This window comes from Mytilus trossulus, chromosome 14 (assembly GCF_036588685.1).
Source record: "Mytilus trossulus isolate FHL-02 chromosome 14, PNRI_Mtr1.1.1.hap1, whole genome shotgun sequence".
Taxonomy (NCBI): Eukaryota; Metazoa; Mollusca; class Bivalvia; order Mytilida; family Mytilidae; genus Mytilus; species Mytilus trossulus.
In genome coordinates, this window is record NC_086386.1 from 17,534,703 (window position 1) to 17,556,091 (window position 21,389).

The 21,389-nt window shown below is 31.6% G+C and overlaps 1 protein-coding gene across 2 annotated transcripts in view; it reads left to right on the plus strand.

Moving 5' to 3' along the window:
• Positions 1-14,707: 14,707 nt before the first annotated feature.
• LOC134695863 (sodium- and chloride-dependent creatine transporter 1-like) overlaps positions 14,708-21,389 on the plus strand; it is a 41,379-nt gene continuing 34,697 nt past the window's right edge. The window contains exons 1-2 of one of the 2 annotated variants that reach the window (XM_063557317.1): positions 14,708-14,889; positions 16,985-17,295. In XM_063557317.1, the coding sequence (XP_063413387.1) occupies positions 17,121-17,295 (175 nt within the window). In that variant the 5' untranslated portion in view covers positions 14,708-14,889; positions 16,985-17,120. Of the gene's footprint in view, positions 14,890-16,784; positions 17,296-21,389 lie in introns of those variants that run through there. The other variant, XM_063557315.1, reaches the window with a different exon arrangement.

A 21,389-nucleotide genomic window follows, 5' to 3' on the forward strand; every position in this document is an offset into this window, starting at 1 on the left:
TTTGGTATTGTTACATACTATTTTGTATCATTATACAAGTTTCAAGTTTATTTTTTCTTTCTAGCTCTATGTCACAACTTAAACTGCATTAATGACAAACAAAACTAAATTTATTGATCGCAAGACTTCTTTTGCTACAACATATTTTCAGAAATTATTGTGAGGTTTTTGTTTATGCAGTAATTAAATAGCTTGAGTTGTATAGTTCAAATACAGCATAACAATGTTTTGTTATGAAATTATACAAATATACATGACAAAACTGTACCCTCTTGCTTTCTTTCATTCATTTCTTGTTTTGGTTTAAAAAGGTGTATAGATCTTATTATATTGAGAAAGCTACTTGTACTACAAAAATTGTGAAAGATAGTGAAAAATAAATATTTTATTTTTTGTGTTTGTCCTTATTTCTTCATTTTACAGAATGGGAATTTTATGATGATGCTAACACTGGTGGGTTGATGCATGGAAAAAGATCTTTAATTTGTACCAGTCATTTCAAAGGAACTAATTACTTTTAAACTGAGCACATCAAAGTAGAAACAAATCTAAAAAAATATTCAAGGAATGACTGTAATACTTTTTCTGTCTATGAAGAAATAACATAAAAAATTTGTTGCACACTGAATAACGCACGTAGCCGGTTATTTAACAGTGTGCACCACATTTTTTATGTTATTTGGAATAGACAGAAAATATTACAGTCATTTCTTATAATTTAATTCTAAATTCCATTTGAAACCATTTTAAACCATAAAAAAAACCGTTGATGACGTCATGGTCACATGCTTCAATTATGTCAATTGGCTCATAACAAAATAATGAGCAAATCAGAAGACTCGTTACATCCAAAATTAAATTATATGAAATTACACCCTGAAAAATCTTACACATTGATATACCATTCTATATTTTTCATCTTTATCTGATTTGATTTTTTGTGTTTTAATGCCACTTTTAAGCATCGCATTTAGGCTATTTCATGGCAACCAGTTTTTATTGATGGAGGAAGCTGCAGTGCCCAGAGAAAACCACTGAACTTTGATAGGAAAACTGACAATCCTAGTCAATTAAAATTGTAGTCGACAAGTGCACCCACACTGGCAGGGTTGGAACCCACAACATGAGTGTTGACTACTTAAACCACTCCTCCGCTTTATCTTTATAAATGACTAAGAGGCTAGTGGATGGTCTCAGTCTGTTCAATATCAATACTTTTGTTTATCCTGTGTCATAATCCTTTGGTAAATATAAGATGCTATGCCAGTCTCATGTTCTCCCTTTCCAATCCTCTCTGTCACCACGTGATCTAAGAAGTTCATATACAATGATCTCTTGTCTTTCTATGTTGAGGGTTTAAGTTTGAATTCTGTTCTAGCACAGCATATTAGGTGGTTTTCTCCAAGTTCTCGAGCTTCCTTCAAAACAAACTGGCTGCCATGCTATGACAAAGAGTGTTGAAAGTGGTGATTTAAATTAAAATCAATTAAACAATCCTGCTTCACCAACAAATGAATTGTACATAAATCAGTTTGTTATTTTTCTCCTCTGAATTGTTTAACAATTGTCTTTTCTTGGCCTTTTCAAGCTAGTTGCTGTTCGGTAAGTGTTTTGATTCTTCTTGATGGTTGTATGGTAACCTTTTAGTTGTAAACTTCTACATGAAGTGGTCTGGTGGAGAGTTTTCTCATTGTTACTTGTGCACAATCTTCTTATTTTTATAGGATATTAAAAGGGAGTGAGTTTAGAAATGAATTTATAGCTATAAGATGTGGGATGAGTGCCAATGAAACAACTCTCCATCAAAGTCACAATTAGTAAAAATACTGAGCCTTGTCTCACACCGAACAGCAAGCTATAAAAGACCCCATAAAGACTAGTGTAAAACCATGGAACGGGAAAATATAGACATTGATGCAAACGCTTGTAACCTTGATCAAATCAAAACAAATATATATATAAATTAGGTAAAAAGCATACAATACGGTAAAACTTCTTAAGAGCTCTTAAAACTGATTAAGTGCTTAGGTTATATACACAATGTCTTACCTACTTTAAGTGTCAACAAATGAAGGAAATGACACCTTTCCAGGGATGCTGTTGTAACAAAGATGACTTTTATACCAATTAAAACTTGACCAAATCTATAATTGTTTCAGTATAATACATGCCAAAATGTATAGGTATTACACATAAAGTTAGAGTGAAAATACATACTCTTGCAAAAATCGTGATTTTTTTAAACTTTCAAAAACTAAAATACTACACCAAAAAAGTGAGAGAATCAAAAAGTTCATAAAATTTAATAGTCAACAAATTCTGACGGAGGTCAATTTCTACACATTATTGTTTGTGATGAAAAACTATAGTTTTGCAATACCAGCATTATTGTAAATACCATTAGCATGTAAAACGTTATTGTGAATCATTGCAGGATATTAAGCAATAAAATTATGCTATCAACAGGTGCAATATTATTTTTAATCATTTAAAGGGAAAATTCGCAAAAAAATTATGTTCATGCTACATAAATAAGCATATTTTCAAAATATTAAAGGTTTATTCGTATAGATGAGTGAGTTATTCGATTTTTTTCGATATTGAGCAAATTGCAGTATATATCATTAGCATGTGAGTCAATTCATTATTGTGAAATTATTCAAGGATATTGAGCAATAAACTTAAGGCAAATATTATTAACATGTGAATCATTATTGTGAATTGTTCGAGGATATTGAGCAATATACTTACAGCATGAACATTACAAACATGATGAAATGTCAGGTGTTGAAAAGACTATTGCTGAAATGATAAGATATTTAAATCAAACAGAAACAAAACTTTTACTGAATCATAAATGGTTATTGATTGCTGCATATCAGAGAGTGTAAACATATTTTGAGTATTTTTTTCTCAGAAATGAATATCGATGATACTAAAAAAAACACCAAGTGAACTTATTAATTGTATTCGGACACACAATGGGTCATTTCGGCTCTTGATGCCATATGATATCATTTGGTAATAATAAGATTTGAATCTCAGTTTTTAAAAACCATCTTTCTAATGCAAAAAATTAGAAAATTAATGGAAAGTAGACATACTTCGTTCATGTAATAATTTCTCAAATTACACACGTGTTTTTATTCAAGTTTACCGTGTTCACAATGTTTTAACAGATATGTATTCTTTTTAATGTATGCTGTGAATCATTAACTATACAATATACTGATGGGTTAACTGGAAATTTTCAATGAAACTTTTCGCATTTTATTCATATATTCTGAAATGTTTTATGAATTTTATAGGGAAAACACCATATTTAGGTTACTTAAATGAGCTTTTAAACTCTCGTGCATTAAATGTGAGCTTAACAAAAAGGTTGAAAAAAAATCAATATATTCTGTAAATAAACTCATCATAGATACCAGATACAAAGACCCATCAGTGACGCTCGAATCCAAAAAAGTTAAGAAGGCCGAATAAAGTACGAAGTTGACGAGCATTAAAGACCAAAATTCCTAAAAGTTTTGCCAAATACAGCTAATGTAATCTATGCCTTATGTAAAGTTACACAATATTCTTCATTGTTACACAATATTTTACATTGTTACACAATAGTCTACATTGTTACACAATATTCTTCACTGTTACACATTATTCTACGTTGTTACACAATATTTTACACTGCTACACAATATTCTTCATTGTACTCAGCATAATGTTTTTTACTCATGATAAATCTGTCCATACAAAAACGTTTCTAATTAATCGAACAGCAATCATATTGTTCAAAACGGTATCAAAGTCGAATTAAACATTGTCATTGTTTTTGAAAGATATGTATCCAACTGCAGGATTTCGAGAATAATTACTAACTGGAATTTTTTTTTACAAGTTCTATTTTGTATGGTATTAATAAACCAAAACCTCAAATACCAGCACGACATTCAACAGTGAGGATCACCAAACATCACATAGTTTTGAAAAGCTACTATAGCTAACATGACATTAACTTTACTATAGATATACAAAGACTTAAGTAAGTGCTCTATTTACAGAAGCTACAACAGCGTAAGCGGGTATATAAAAAGTAAAAATGTTCTTAAAATTTAAAATAAATATATTAAGCTTAAAAAGAAGCGTTTTCAATGCTACTATTTCCACATTTAAACACAAAATCTATCCTATCAGCGGAAGGTGTTCTAAAATGCACAATATTACTCTGGTCTGGATTAATATTCATACCATAATGTGTTAAACAGATATTGAAATTCTTGTTCATCACTTGCTAGAATAACAAAATATTCAGCTAAAAAAAATATTAAGAGCAATAGTAAACTCATACGATTTCAAGAATAAAACTAGGGAAATTATTTATAGATTAAATATCATAGGGGATAAAGGACATCCTTGTTTGATAGATGACTGTAAACTCGTACTGAACGTAGTGCATTTGAATAAACAGAATGAACTGTGCATAACAACACAAAACACTTCTGCACCACCTAGACCATTTAGCATTGGTCATGGTGTTTTTTTTTATCAACGGTATCATAGAGCTCTTGAAAATCAACATAGACACAAAAGGCTGAAAAACGTGGCATTAAATGAGTAATTTAACGAACTCAATGTTAAAGTTCGCAATGTTTAACACATGTTTTACGAGATATTAACATATTGCTAACCACATAAAACAATTGTTAATGATGAGTGAACTGGAACTTTTCAATGAAACTTTTCTAGTTGTATATATGCATTTAAAAATGTTTTAGAAATTATAGGGAAACACCGTATATTGGTCATCAACATGAACATTTAAATGTGTATGCATGAAACGTGAGCTTGAAATTACAAAAAGATAATAAAATGTGTTGCTGACTAAAATTCTAACAGTTAATCTATTCTGATTAGTATTGTTTTTATGAAAATAAGAAAATGTGGTTTGATTGCCTATGAGACAACTCTCCACCATAGATTCATGAAAGGGAAGGGGATGATGGTTAAGACGTCAGGAGCATATCCGATATCATTTGTGAAATGGATATTCCATAACGGTCAACCAGCTCGTGATGGCGTCCGTAAACTTCACCACTCTATCCCAGAGTTTAGTTTTAGGAATTATGCATAGTGTTTAGCTTTCTGTGTAATGTTTTGGTATTTATTGTTTAATTTTTTTTTCTTTGATAATGGTTTTGTTTGTTCTTTGCTGATAATGATTTTTGTATTGTTTTCACGGTATTTTTTCTATTTTTATATATTTTTAAATGATTGCTTAGCAAAGCAAAGAGGTCTTTTTCGCGTATAGTGCCATCAATTGTGCTTTTATTATTGTCACTTATATATATGAGTGGCCACTGGTGCATTTTCCAAAAGATCTGAAATTGAAACTTCAGCTTTTGAATACATTTTGGAAACGGTATTTCTTGAATACATTTTTTAGTGTAAACATTTGAAAAATATATGACACAAACAGTTTAAACTTACCTTTTTCTACTGTGAAATGTAGTTACTAGTAATGTATTTCTATTAATTTTATATTGCAGTCATGCCGCAGTAAACTTTTAAGTGTGTTCTTTAAGTATTATAAATGTTACTGTTATATCATATGAACCTTTCAAGAAAATCTGTGTAATGTTACTTTACCATTTGTATAAATGAAGGTTAACATGTTGTATTTTGTATAAATGACAAGACGAATAACAAATACGAGATGACACATATTTGGTAAAGTATAGGCTATCTTACATTTAAAAAAGATGCATACTCATTTTTGTCGAGCCTGCGACTTTTGTCGCAGAAAGCTCGACATAGAGATAGTGATCCGGCGGCGGCGGTGTTAGCTCACTTCTTAAAAGCTTTATATTTTAGAAGGTGGAAGACCTGGATGCTTCATACTTTGTATGTGGATGCCTCATGTTACGAAGTTTCCGTCAGTCACATGTCCAATGTCCTTGACCTCATTTTCATGGTTCAGTGACTACTTGAAAAAAAGTGAATGAAAGATTCTATGTAATGTTAAATTCTCTCTTATTATAAGTAATAGGATAACTATATTTGGTATGTGCATACCTTGCAAGGTCTTCGTGCCCGTCAGACAGTTTTCACTTGACCTCGACCTCATTTCATGGATCAGTTAACAAGGTTAAGTTTTGGTGGTCAAGTCCTTTTCTCAGATACTACAAGCAATAGGTCTAGTATATTCGGTGTATGGAAGCATTGCAAGGTGTACATGTCAAACTGGCAGGTGTCATCTGACCTTGACCTCATTTTCATGGTTCAGTGGTTATAGTTAAGTTTTTGTGTTTTTGGTCTGTTTTTCTTATACTGTATGCAATAGGTCTACTATTTTTGGTGTATGGAATGATTGTAAGGTGTACATGTTTAGCTGACAGGTGTCATCTGACCTTGACCTCATTTTCATTTTCATGGTTCAGTGGTCAAAGTTAAGTTTTTAAGTTTGGTCTTTTTTTCTTTATGCTTTAAGCTTTATGTTTAGGACTATCAACATAATATCAATGATAAGAAAAGAAGGCGAGACTTTCAGTGTGTGCACTCTTGTTATGTTGATATAATAAAATATAGTTCACTAATGTCAAAAGGATTTCAACGTTTCCATGGCATCACTGGTAAGACATATACATGACAGCCATTGAACTCTATATGGTACCCTATATTTGATGACTTTCTCGTCTTTTAAAGGTGTCTAAATAAAAATCATACTTGGGCTGTTGTCTGCTCTATGGTCGGGTGGTTGTCGCTTTGACACATTCACCATTTCCTTAATCTCAAACCTTATGTAAAGAACACTTGTTGAGATGATACTGGCTTATTAACATAGAAGTGAACCGTTTAAATATAAATACACGTACGTCTTAGTATAATAAGACATAAGCCATAAAAAATTACTTCTATGGAACATGCGGTAGAGTTAAAAAAAGTCGTTATTAGTATAATCGATCACCCTTTTTTTAAATTTCGATCGATGGTTTAACGAAGAGAATTTTTATTATTCCCTTTTGTTTAGTTTTGACCTTAAAGGTTATCTTAAGGTATCAACATTTTTCACCCGACTCGCCTTGACTTTCTATTCCGCAGCAATACCCATATTAAGGTGTTTGAGTTTAGAGCTTTTAGCTGCGCTTTAAAAGAACCCTCATAACAAATCTTTGAAGATTGACGCTGGACGAACGGATTGCAAGGCTGAATAAGTATATCTAGAATTAATTAAAAGTAGTAAGATTTTTTTAATTCTTTTAAGTTATCACTTTATACTTAACACTATATCTTTAATTCACTTATAAATAAAAAACGAAATGTTCATTTTTAATACATTAAGATCTTTTGACAATATTAATACAACTTTTAACGATAACCGATGCACATAATTTTCATAGATTATTTTTTTTATATAATTTTCGTAGAGGGCGCCTCGGTGGCCGAGTGGTCTAAGAAGTTACTACTGTAATCACCAACCAGTCAACACTGAGGTTGTGAGTTCGAACTCCGTTCGTTCGGGTGCACTAGACTCCAATTTTAATTGACTAGGATTGTCAGTTTACCTATCGAAGGACCGTGGTTTTCTCCGTGTACTCCGGCTTCCTCCACCAATAAAAAATACCCCAAATATCCTAAATGCATAGTCCAGCCCTGGCCTCAGTGACTCATTTTTTTTTTTAACTTTATTTAATTTTTTTTATATAAATTTTGTGTTGTCACTGACGACAGAAATTTACAAAACAAACAAAAAAGTCTCACTGAGGCCAGGGCTGGACTACCTAAATGCAGTGCTTAAAAGTGGCGTTAAAACCCCAAAAATCAATCAAATAATTTTCGTAGATGGTTTATATTTTTTCAATCTGCATTTCTGTATTCTTAATTTAAAAAAAAAAGCATTGCTCCGGCTGATGTTTTTCAATGCACTTTATCCGTTGAAACTGTTTTGAACAGACACACTAAATTATAGTTGTTATTTTCGATTATGTTGAAACAATTGCTGACGTTTTGTGGTCATCATTACGAACAAATGTGTTGGCCATTAAAATTTGAAAGGAGACATATTTCTGATTAAGAAATAATTCTTTCATGCCATGCTCTATGCTCATTTTAACATGGATAGGCATTATATTTGTTATGTTTACAAATATAATGCCTACCCGTGTTAAAATGAGCATAGAGCATGGCATGATAGAATTATTTCGATTCTAATAGGAAGAATTTGAACTTTTGTACTTTCGAAGCGGACCTATAGTAGACGCTCGAAATGTCGCCATTTTGATTTGATGAACAAAAACGTTGTTATAGAAAAATCGACAGTTTATCCAATAAAAAAAGAACAAAAACATTTAAACTTACTTATAGAATGTTTTTATTTAATTTCCTAGCGAGCAACACCATAATTAATGTCCATGTTGATATCTGGCGTTGTTCAAAATTCATTTAACGTTGCAATTTCCATTGTGACGTCAATCACGTGCAGCCCATGTTCTATTCCAATTAGAACATGGCTGTGTACCCAAAGCTAAAGAAGAACGTAATATTAGAATATGTTATTATCGCTATTTTACGAAATTTTCCTTTGATCTTTCTGACTGATAATTTCAGCACCATAGAGTGACATGCGATATTACAAATTATCGCTAGAAACTAAAGGCGCACGTGCTTGTTTGTCAATGAAATTAACAACGTATAACAGATTATCTGGTTTTATACCAATTGATAACGAAAAATATCAACCTCAAGTCACAATGTGAACAGTCCTGGTATCTATGATGAGTTTTTTTTTTTACATTATGTTAATATTTTACGATGTCTAAAATGCGAATAAGCAGAAACCCCGATAATCTGTTAAGAGATGTAGTTCTGGTCATTTTTTTTTTCTCTGATATTTTTAACGCCGGTTTTATCCTACCTGTATGTTTAGCTGCGTAAAGTCGCTGCTAATATCTCCTCTCACATTGTGACGTCGCTGACGAGTTCTCCACTCATATAATGACGTCACTGATAAGTTCTTCTCAAACGTCACAAAGCCGAGAATAAATGAGCAACTGAAAAGGTTGATTTAGACACAGGCAAGTACGACAATCTTTATAAATATACATATCCGATGATGTTTATATAAGTCTTTAAATTTATCATGTAACAAAACAATCAAAAGGAGTCTGGTATGATCATTCAAGAGCTGATTTTTTTTTATTATGAATGGGTTACACCGGTTGACCTAAATCGGAGTAAACGAGCACTCGATTCTTACTGAAGCGTAATAAAATTACTGCATCGTGTCATAACAGGGAATCACGAGAAAACGCACAAAGACAAAGATAAGATTAGACATTTGAGGGGGAAAGGGGGGGCCACTGTAACCAAGCTCTGTTGTTAATCAAAAATAGTTTGCGGATTTGTATTTCATATAGCAAGATCTTTTAGACCCCCATCGATACAACTGTGAATTATTTTCCTTTGCTAATTATGAGCCGGATACCTTAAAGCGTTTTTCAAATTTATAAGTTAAATATATATATATATGTATATAAACTGACCTGAGTACCATAGCAAAAACAAACAAAAACCAAACACACAAAAAAAACGACTACGACAAACAACTACATGTATATTGAATAAACAAAGCAAAAAATAAAAACCTATATAGGACTGAGTACCACGAACCCCACCAAAATTCAGGATAGTTTTTCAATATAATTCATGTGTGTTAATACTTTGTTGTTTTAGCGGTGTGTTGGGTTATTTAATTCACTGACTGTTCTTGATTGGAAGAGAGAGAAAGACAGATGAATGGCCTATAATCTTGTTTAACTCAGCCTTATATAGTCATGTGTCTCCCTAGGAAAGAAGAAGTATGTTATATATATATAGGTGGCTAGCATTGTTTTCTAGTAAGTCTTTTTCTATCCTCCCCAGATTATTGGCCATTTCCTTTAAATCGATTGGCTAGTATTTTGGAGTCCCCTATGCCTAGAGCTTATAATATGACGTATAGGCCGTTAAAGACACCACAGGCTAATGCAAGTATAAGAACCAACCAGTTAAGGATACACTTTTATATATAGATCTGAGCAATGCATACTTATAAAAAGCTTATAAAACATGCATCAGTCACTGAGTGCGAAAAAAAACATCGTACATGCGTCAAATTAATTGCTTTTAAATTTTGAAATCATTTAATCGTACTTTAAATTGTAGAAAGAACAAGCAAGTAGCACAACTCTCCGGATGTTTGTATCGGGAACATAGCAATGAACTCATTCATCTAGTAACCTTCTAAACACATTGGATTATGTTTAAAGATGGTGGTTTCCCTCTTTTTATTTAAACATTTCAATATACATACGTGTTATTTGAAATGATTCAGTCTCTTACGAAATGTTAAACACTTATGAAAAATAAAGTTTCGAAATACACATATGGTTTATCAAATTAAATTGGGTATCTAATTTTGTATTATTGATAGATATCATTAATCTTTGTATATCGTAAGTTATTAAAAAGAAATTTATTTTGTGGTCAAATTCACTATACTTGCTATCGAATCAGAAGAACGTCATTCAAGGTGCTCCGTGCACAACTTGTATATTCATATTTGTATAATGTGTGCAACCTACATGTAGTCTTGATTTTTAACGAAGTTAGGAAAGAATGATGACAAAATGAATAATAACACTAACGGCACCAATTTTATAAGACCAAATGTTCATATCGACAGCTAATAATTGGGAATGGAAATGTTGAATATTGCAAAGAGAAAACAACCCAATCAAAGAACAGATAACAGCTGAAGCTAATGGTCTTCAACGCAGCGAAAAAATCCCGCACCGGCGTTGGGCCTTCAGTGTTGGTCCAGGTAAAAATATTCGATAGTCCAAAAACTGATCAAAACGTTGCAGATCTATTATATATAGGATCATATTAAGTTATGACAAATCCGGACACTGAGCCAGACCTATGCAAGACGGAGATACATTCTTTTTATTATTAAAAAACGATTTCAAAGACCAAATTTTATTCAAACAATATCCGTATTGACAAACAATATAAAGACTGCCTTACTTCTTAAATTAGTTCACCAACAAAGGCACTATTTTAAGAATTTTACCGCATACTTTATATTAACTTTGTTTATTTTAGTATTTTTGTGAATGCTAGGATTATAACAAAATATCCAAAAATCAAATTATTGACCGAGACTGAAGCATCACACAAAGGAGGACTTTGTATAATAACTCCTCGATGGTTGATATCAATGTAATGAGGGGGGATAGGACCTTTATCGGGACTCCGGGATCGGGTGTTTTTAAGCTCGGGATTTTGGGATTGACCCTTTCGGGATCCGGGAATTTCTTTATTCGAATTTCGGGACCTCGGGATTTTGTCTTTTAAGCATGGGATTTCGGGATTTCGTGTTTTTAAGCCTGGGATTTCGGGATCAGGACCCCTCCTATCCCCCCTCTGTAATGGATTAGAACAAAAAAAAAGAACATTTTCATATAAAAAGAATTAACTTATTGGTAGTACAATTAATCTATTCATTTTGAACTTCTACACAATATGTACCTTAAAATAATAACGACAAATATGGCGACAATAACTTTACGATGCAAACGGTAGATAATGTTAAACATAAATAAACATGTGAGCGGTCTAGTTGTAAAAGAAGCGCGTTGAATCGAAAAATATTATTTATTTCAAAAGGTTTTTTTTTAGAATTTTCTAAAAATACAGATTGTAGACTACAATATCAAATATCATTAGCTGCAATTGTTAACAGGTTTTGGTTTTCCCGTTTGAATGGTTTTACAATAGTAGTTTTGGGGCCCTTTATAGCGTGTTGTTCGGTGTGAGCCAAGGCTCCGTGTTGAAGACCGTACATTGACCTATAATGGTTTACTTTTTTTTTTAATTGTTATTTGGATGGAGAGTTGTCTCATTGGAATTCACACCACATCTTCATATATCTATCTATTGACATATGTTAAAGACTTTAAGTTTTAGGGAGCCTAGATAAAAATAAACAAGGTGTGTTATAACTCCCCATTCTGACCACACACTGAAAACTTGGCGCTTTTAAATACAAACTTTGTCAAAGTTCCATGTTCAATACAATCAGTTCACTTGTTCCTTTAAAAAGTTGTAGACTTTTAAAATAACTTAATTCAGGTCTAGCCTTTAGTGCTGATGCGACGCCTAGGTAGCAACCAATTAATTGCTGAGGGAGCTTAATTTACGGTTATATTCCAGTTGCCACAATTTCGTTCTCTTTTTTTTCCGTAAATGATACATCGTCAGTACGACTTATCCTCGAAAAGGTCTATACCTAAACGAGAGGGGAAACATATGTTAGGTTCAAAATAAACAAGCAATAAATGAAAATATATAAATTAATCAATAGTTAAATTAATATAGATATTAGAAAGTAAAACACACTATTTCCTGCAGTTTCATTTAAATCAATTTTGAATAGTTTAGGCGTTTCACGTGAATGACTAAGACGAATGATAACTGTGTTCCTTGACCTTAAGATATCAGAATAAATAACATTTTACTATTAGATGACCCTTTATGTAATTTTCAACCGATTAAGGACAGAAACCCGAGGTCATGTGCGATCAAGCAACACAAGTTTAACACCCATAAATAAACTAATTTCTTTTCTACTGTATGCGAGGGTCAAAGCTTTGTGGCTTTGTTAATGCGATCATCCAAAGTTTTCCTTGATTCGACTGATATGTTAACTTAGATAGTACAGAATGGTATAAAACCGGAGACAGTCATCTTACAATTGTTGTAAAATTGATTATGAAACTAGCAATATCGAATAAACGTGTAGAAATTCAATTCATTTGTATACAATTCAGTTTGAACGAGGAAGTTGTAAATGTCTTGTATTTTCATAGCTTTATTTAACAACAATGTCAAAAATATATTTTTAAATCATTGAAATGAATTTGTTGACTGATTTATGAGTGACAAAACGCAGATTCTTTTTTATAACGGAATGTATGAAATATAACATATTTGGTATATCATGTTTATACAATAGACAATTTTACATACAAACAACACATGTCATTCAATACATGAAATTATTGCAGTAAAAAGTTAAAGGAAGTTTTTGAGGATTGACAGTCAAATCAAAACAACTTTATTAATGTTGATGATAGAGCCTGTAAATTTTGGATATGATATAATGATAAGAAGATGTGGTGCGAATGCCAATCAAATAACATTATATCAAAAAATAATTCGTGAAGAAGATAACAACTATAGGTCACGGCCTTCGAAAAGGAGCAAAACGCAAATCGCATAGTAAGCTGTAAAAGGTCAAGAAATGTGAAATGCAAACTATTCAGATGGAAAAACCTAACGGACTGTGAATAAAACAGCAAACGAAAAAAAATATGCAGCAATAAATGACAAGCAAAGACTTAAATGACTGACTTTGAATAGATACATACAGAATGTGGCGGGGTTTAGCAAGTTTGCTGGTGCCAGCTCCCAGTCCTAGCTAGCGGGGACACATGTATAACTGTTACAGTATATCAAAGTACGGCCTTCAACACGGATTACACCTAACAGCAATCTATAATGGACCCAAAATATAAGATATAACCCATATGTTCCAAATACATGTATGGTCCAGCTCGTACTAGACCCGAACGTACGCGTATGGTCGGACCGTCGGACCGTACGAGTACGGTCCAAATATTATATGGTCTGGAACATTTATATGTGACCAATCAAAAATGTTTGCCTGTTAATATTATCAGAATGGACTTCTGATATATATATGTATAACTGTTAGGTGATTGCTTTAAATTTTTACTTGTATGCTTATAATTCTGGTTCGGCTGTCGTTTTAGACCTTAAAGTCAAAAAAAAATAATGCATATGTTTTTTATAACTCAATGGATAGTTTTCATTGTAAAACTTATGTACATATACTTTTTTCTGAAGAAAATTCTGTAATTTATTCATATTTAGAAGAAGTTTACTTTATTTGAATTGCTTCCTTCCAGCAAGCAATTCCCCCGATATATTTTCCGTATGCAAGGTGACCTCAGTGTGACCCATCTCGTAAAAATCCGGTGACCACAATACGCATGGATGTCCTTAAAATAAACTTTTATCTGAATTTACATGTTAAATACGTGCTCAAATTCCATGCTTTTTTGTTTATTTTTCGTCAATTGTTGACAAACAGGTGACAATCGTTAAACTTCGGCTTCAAAACACGAACTTTAATTACCTGCCATATTTTCAAAACAACACTGACCGATTGAAAAAAAAATTGACGATTATACGAAATTTACACGAAAAAAATGATAAATTCGAGCACAGAAGACTAACTAGTTTATGATGTTTGTATGCATTGGTTTAAGAATTGGAAGAACATTATTTTTCACCGGTCACTCGTTTCTTATGACTTTTTAACAATCAGTTGATTATATTTATATGAATACGCTTATCAAAATTATTGTGTCAACTTTTAAATTTAAAAATAATTATTTCTTCATGGGCCTTTTAATTAGAATAAAACATATATTTTCTAACCTTATCTTATCTTATCTTAATGATCCGTTGAATAAACATATTTGTTAAGGTTATCAATTTGACACTTTAGAAAGATATGCTAACCATTTAATATTGAATAAATTGAAAGATACTCAAATAGGTATGGCTTTGCAATTAAGACACCTTTTAGCATTTATATTATCATTTAAATGCTTATATTTTGGCATGCTGCAAGTCTTTACTTTTCTCAGATTGCTTATGACGTCTTTACACTCATTCATTAGATGTGTACTGATTAATATTTTAGTTTCAGAAAGCATAATCTATAAATTGGAATCTACTTTGAACTAGTTTTCAGAAACTGTGAGTACTCTTAGATCCACATGCACTTAATGATATGTGTCTTTTTGTTGATGCTTTTGTCTGACTGTCCGTAGTGCCGAACTGGTGAATCAACCATTTTCAATCTGATTTGCATAGTTTGTTATGATGCTGTGCTGTTACACCACTATTGCAGTTATATGATAGTTGAGTGCACTCCCACAAACATTACTTAATACGTACATGTCCCAAGTCAGGAGCCTGTATTTAGATTGGCAGTTGTCTGTCACATAAGTTTATGGGTTTATGGTTTCTGACCGTCCGTTTTTCGTTTGAATTGACATTTTGTCTGGTCTTTTAAAGCTTGCTATACGGTTTTTGTTCATTTTTGAAAGCCATACATTGTTGTTTACAACGTCGTCATTTGGTATATACATTGTGGACAAATGTCTTAGAATATAAGTACTTATGTCATATAATTACCATAAATTAATAATATATATATAATGATAAATGCATTTCTAAATGGAACGTCAATCTATGTGCACCTTCGTGTTCGACTTGCTAAATGACCGTAGTGTTTGATGAGCACAATAATGTTCTCTAAGCCGGAATTACGAATCTTAATATATAGACACAAAGAGGGTAACTAATTACATGCAGGGCAGTAACAATGAGCACTGTATTATTAGTTGTTGAGTCAAATTCGGAAATACTAAATGTATGAGTGCAAAATAGAGCTTCATCCACCAATCAATTCACAAGACAGTTATTGTAAACCAACTCATGTTTGCGATCTATTCGTTTTCGCGAATTTCTATAGTAAATATAATACGAATATAAATCTTTGCGAATATGTAAGACTTGGAACTTTCCGTATTTAACTACATTAAGTGAAATAAAAATCGCGAAATTAATTCGTCTTGAAGGGGTGTAGAAAAGCTGAAACGCAAGATGAATTACTAGCGAAAAAGTCTGTTTACAATAAGATAAGATAAGAAAAGATAAGATCAGAATTTTATTAATCTAATCAAGAACCCATAAAGGGCATCATTTTACAACACAATATGATTGGAAAAATCAAAACAGAAAACTAATACCATACTATAACGTACAATGCCTATGTACTGGTTACCCCTTGTCCTCAATAATGAGTACAATAATACTACTCATGGTAACTTGTTACAAATAGAGTTATATACTATGAGGTTACACATAATTTGATGGTTTCTTCGTTTGTATTGTTGCGCTGATATTATTTATATTCGAGTATGTTATTTGTTGAATTGAATATCTGACCACTCACACGCACTCACACTTTAAAAAATATAGAATTTTGATGAATTGCATGCTTGCTTAAAAATAAAATCAAATCAAAACTTCGCGTCATTCGTATACAGGCTATTTCAGAGTTTGAAGTCATAAAACTTTGCGCAGTGCTCTGAGCACAAAAATCATGCTCGAAACATGGAATCCAACATTTTGATTGGTTGATTTTGGAGTATGAGTACAAAAAACGGACTCGAAAGTTTTATGACTGCCAAGACTGAACCCATGAAACAATCTTTCAAAAGTGATACAAAAACACAAACTCACGCGAAGGCACACGCAAACATTGCTACGATCGGTGTACATATGAAAAGTAAGACACAAATTGTCAACTAAGATGAAAAAATTTAGCTTAATATTTCCAAGCTGAAAAACTGGGCGTGCAGGGTGTAGTTATCTCAATCAAATGCATCGATCGAACCTCTAAGCTAATGTTGAAAGATAATTAATAATATTCATATATTCACCAACATGTTTATCTCAAGCCTGAAGGTATATGACTTTATGACATAAGTAACATCTTATAACTCTAAAATAAGGATATCAATATACATAAGTATGTATAAGTCATAATACTATATTATATAGTTTTACCTGTATACCGCAGTCTCGGTCGGTGATTGCTCATGGAAATTCTCAAAATTGACAAATTAAATTATTTTTGCAAGAAGGATATTTACTTTATAAAGAGAACTTTTAAATCTTTCCTCACATTTAGAGGCTAGATTGAAGTATATGTTAAGCATTTACACACACAGATTTATACAGTAGTACACTTGACAGTTTTTATTGTTTGTACATTTTAAAGGTGAAATAGATTTACCCAACTCCATACCTGGCTGCTCATCGTAAATAGGAAATCGAAAAGTTGGTCTGTTCATGTTCTTTTAAATTTTCAAAATTTAAAAACCGGTTTGACACAGATTGATTTATAGTGATAAGCCATGGGGAAGGAACAGGAGGCTGAAAAAGCTGTCGATGAGAAGGAATATGGCTCAAATCTAAAGGCAAGAGAGACATGGACAAGAAAGTTTGACTTTTTGTTAGCTTGTACTGGATTTTCTGTTGGACTTGGAAATGTTTGGCGTTTTCCTTATCTTTGCTACAAGAATGGAGGCGGTAAGTTCTATTTTTTTTTATTTTTATTTTATTGCATGATGAGAATATAAAAAAAAAACCCCCACGTTATATTTAATGAAGCGCTTTTCTAGGCTTACTTTCATCAGGAGAAGTTACATGTTTAGTAAAAACGATGCAACTTTTACTTACTATTATTTTGGAAAAAAATAAAGAATATATAATGTAAATCATTGGTATGATTGCCAATGAGACAACTCTACACAGGAGACCAAATGACACAGAAATTAACAGCTAAGTATACTAGCAGTATTCAAGATTTCTAAACAGCTTCGGCAACTTTACTTCTGTTAGAGATATGCAAATTTGAATATCGGTTATAATAAGGTTAAACAAGAGAATATTGCAAAGGAAGGAGGAATAGTTAATAAATAAAAATATTTGCACATATACAAAGCGTGTTTTTGAAGGTGTACAGACGTATACTTCTAAATTCTGATAGGATTTTAAGACGTTCAAACTAATCTGCTTTCAATTGCAAACATAATCAGAAAAAAATTATAAACTAGTAAACAACAACAAGTCTCAGAAGATATTATTTATCATATAATGTTACGCTAAACTAATAGGGTATCGGCTTTTAATACCTATTTCCATACAAAAACAACTCAGTGATTGGAACCATATTCTTTAAAGTGTGCAAAGACTTATATAGGGTATACTATTTACCTGGTGTCATCTTACAACTTTTACATTAGTATGCGTTTGTGAATATTAATTTGTTAAGGTTTGTAAACACGCTGTATTTGGTTTTAAAAAGATCCATCAAGCCAGCCTTGCCATGTGAATTAATATGAAATAACCATGGGGACAGTAGATTATGCATATAATATACTATATATACATAGATAATAATTTAAAAAAAAAACCATACCACTAGGCCCTGCATTATACCTTGTTAACCGATTTTCTGCCAGCTACATTAAATAAAATAAGACAACACACAGTTTTCATGACAGTGACGATGGCATGATATATGGCTACATGAAAAACAATTTTAAATACAACCCAGAGTGTTTCCAATATAGTTTCTTGAGGGCTTGAAGCCACACAACAGGTGATGTTACACGGTAGCAATAAATTCTTACATTGTCTTGGACTTTTTTGTACGTTTCTTTGATTGATCATTGCCTTTGAAATATGATTTTTTTTCAGCATTATTCTTTATAGATTTGTATTCTTTCACCTTGTTATGATATAAATATATATATATATATATATAGTTTTCAATTTAGACTCGTATATATATATATATATATATAGTGGGTGCATATATTGATGCAGGATTGCTGTTTTTGTATGGCATTCCAAATTTGTCACGTATTCTCTCGATCCAGACCAACCTACTTGCTTGATGTGTAGTTAATAAATCAGTTGTATTAGAAAGGTATAACACCTTTTGTTTTTTTCAAAGGAGATATATTCGGATTCCAAACGGACATTGGTGTCCTTTGGCTATTTTATGCTCTTTGGTAAGGTTGTTGTCTCTGTCCGTTTTTGTTCCCAATTATTTAAATGACGACCGTTCATACTAGAATTAATATGAGCTGCCGAGAAATATATGAGGAAATGCTTTTCGGTTTTTAGAAACTTTAAACCTATTTCTGGCAAAGAAGGGAAATAATAGACATATCTGAAACAAACAAGATTTTTTTCTTTGAAATTACAATGTATAAAAATGTATGCTAAGATTTTCTGTCGTGTCTACAAAAAACCTAAGTCTATTCATATTTCTTTATGTATCCGAAAAATAATATTCAGATTTAAAAAATAATATAAAGTTACGCAAAATCTTTGATTACCACATTGTTTAACTATTATACACTATTAACTTGAATCTATTTATCTAAATCCTGTGTTCGAAAAATACCAAGTTTAATTGCAACATTATATACCTATAGTTTATATACACTTCGGTATTAAAGATACATATATTCTACATTCATAAGTATTGTTAGCCTATTATGTCTATCATGGGAGCTGGATTTAAAAAAAAAAAGGAACAATTTAATATTTGATTTTTGACAATCTTTCAAAGCAAAAACTGCACACAAAAGCAATATCATCGTAAATACCTTTATTTTGAATGTGATATTTTTAGTTTTGGAATTGTTAATGAAAATAAAGGATTTTTAAAAAGCAGAATGTAGCATTAGATAGACGAGTCTGGATCGGAAACATGATAATAATACATAGTATTAGTATAGCTTGTCCATAGCGTGAGAGAAAAACTATCTGAAACGACCAAATTAACTAGATATGATGTCTTTATTGTATAGTGTGAACCTATGGTTCAAATTTGCATTGTTCACGTTATTTATTCAGTTGTATAAAGGGTGATCATGCGAACTGTGACGCTGCAAACATTGCTTTATAAGATAAGATAATCTTTATTTCAGACTCAAAAGGTCCATTTATTTATACATGACACAGAATATTCTGCTTTAACAGGATACAATGTAAAAAATATTTAAAGTATTAAAAGAATAGAAATATAACATACTTATACATCCGAAACACTATATACATGTATATGTATAATTTATATGTCACTTCAAAACTATAAATACATTTAAAATTGTTGTTACTGCATAGATTGAATTATAAATCATACTTTTTGGAAAAAAAATCAATAAGGAACTGTAGTTATACCCCAAGATATTTAAATGGACTTAAATTTCATTGAAGTGAAATCCTTTGTTAAATTCACTTGTATCCACCATATCTTTTTATTGTCAAAGCATAATTAAGAAAACAAGTCTTCAATGAATTGAACATACGAGTCTTTTCATAGTGTTAGATTCATTATGTAGGTCAAGAACAATTTTCTTTAGTATGAGAAATGCATTCTTTATGAAAAATTTAAATAATAAAAATATTATGACTGTCAGAGTACCAACGAATTGGTTCAAAAAGAGGTCAGACTAACTTCAGTGATTTGTTTTGCATAGACAAATTATAAGGAAAGTACCAAGTCAACTCAACACTATCTCATCCATCTAGATGTGCTATTAAATATATAACGTATAGAAATCATGTTGTGCAGTGAATTAAATCTTATTATTATCGTGACAATCAATTCTAATAAAAGTGCATACAAATTCATGTTACTTTACATGCATAACCAATCAGTTGACTGGCGATCAGCCCGTTTATGATACATAAGAAAGATGTGTCCTATAAATATAGTTTTAACGATGACCAAATCAAAATATTTTTTTCTTCATCTTCTTTAACATTTACAGTATCGCACCTTAATGTTTGTGTTCTGTTGTTTTTCTGAACATGGTACCAAATAATAAACCCTAAATCTGCAATCTGCTTTGAGTATTTATCAGGGAGAAAAATAACAAGTACACACTTTCCTAAAATAAAGGTTTCATCGAAAGTAAAACTTGATATATTGAAGGACGCCTCCGGGTGCAGGAATTTCTCGTTACATTGAAGAGCTATTGGTAACCTTCTGCTGTTGTCTGCTCTATGGTCGGGTTGTTGTCTCTTTGGCACATACCTCATTTCCATTCTCAATTTTATTTCGTGCATATTCAGAACACAACTCAATGTGTATCACCCAAAAGCATTTAAACATAGTTTTGGGCTCCGTATGTTCCTAACTGAGTAATGTGCGTAGAATGCTATGATTTATTTCACACCATTATAATAATTGTCGTATATGATGCACTTTTGAAGTTAAAAGGAATTCTAGTCATTTACTTACTATTTGCGTTTAGTAAAGTACAAGTTTGTTATTCTAAAATATGAATGAAGTTGTTTATTCGACAGTTGTGAATTATAACGAAAATATACCCTACTAAATGAGTAGCAATGAATCCCCTGTGAATATATATCTTTATTCTCACAAACCAAATTACAAAGGTATAGAGATTATACATATTTCAATACAATTACACAAATAAATAATGTACGAAAGTAGATAGAGGCGTTCACAATTGTTCACCCAGAAAAGTTCAATTTGTTATTGATCTCCTTAATAAGTTAACATAGTTCGTTCAGTTCTGTACATTTTTTTTAGAATTCATTAATTCATAATTACATTAGATGTAAGTTTCATTATA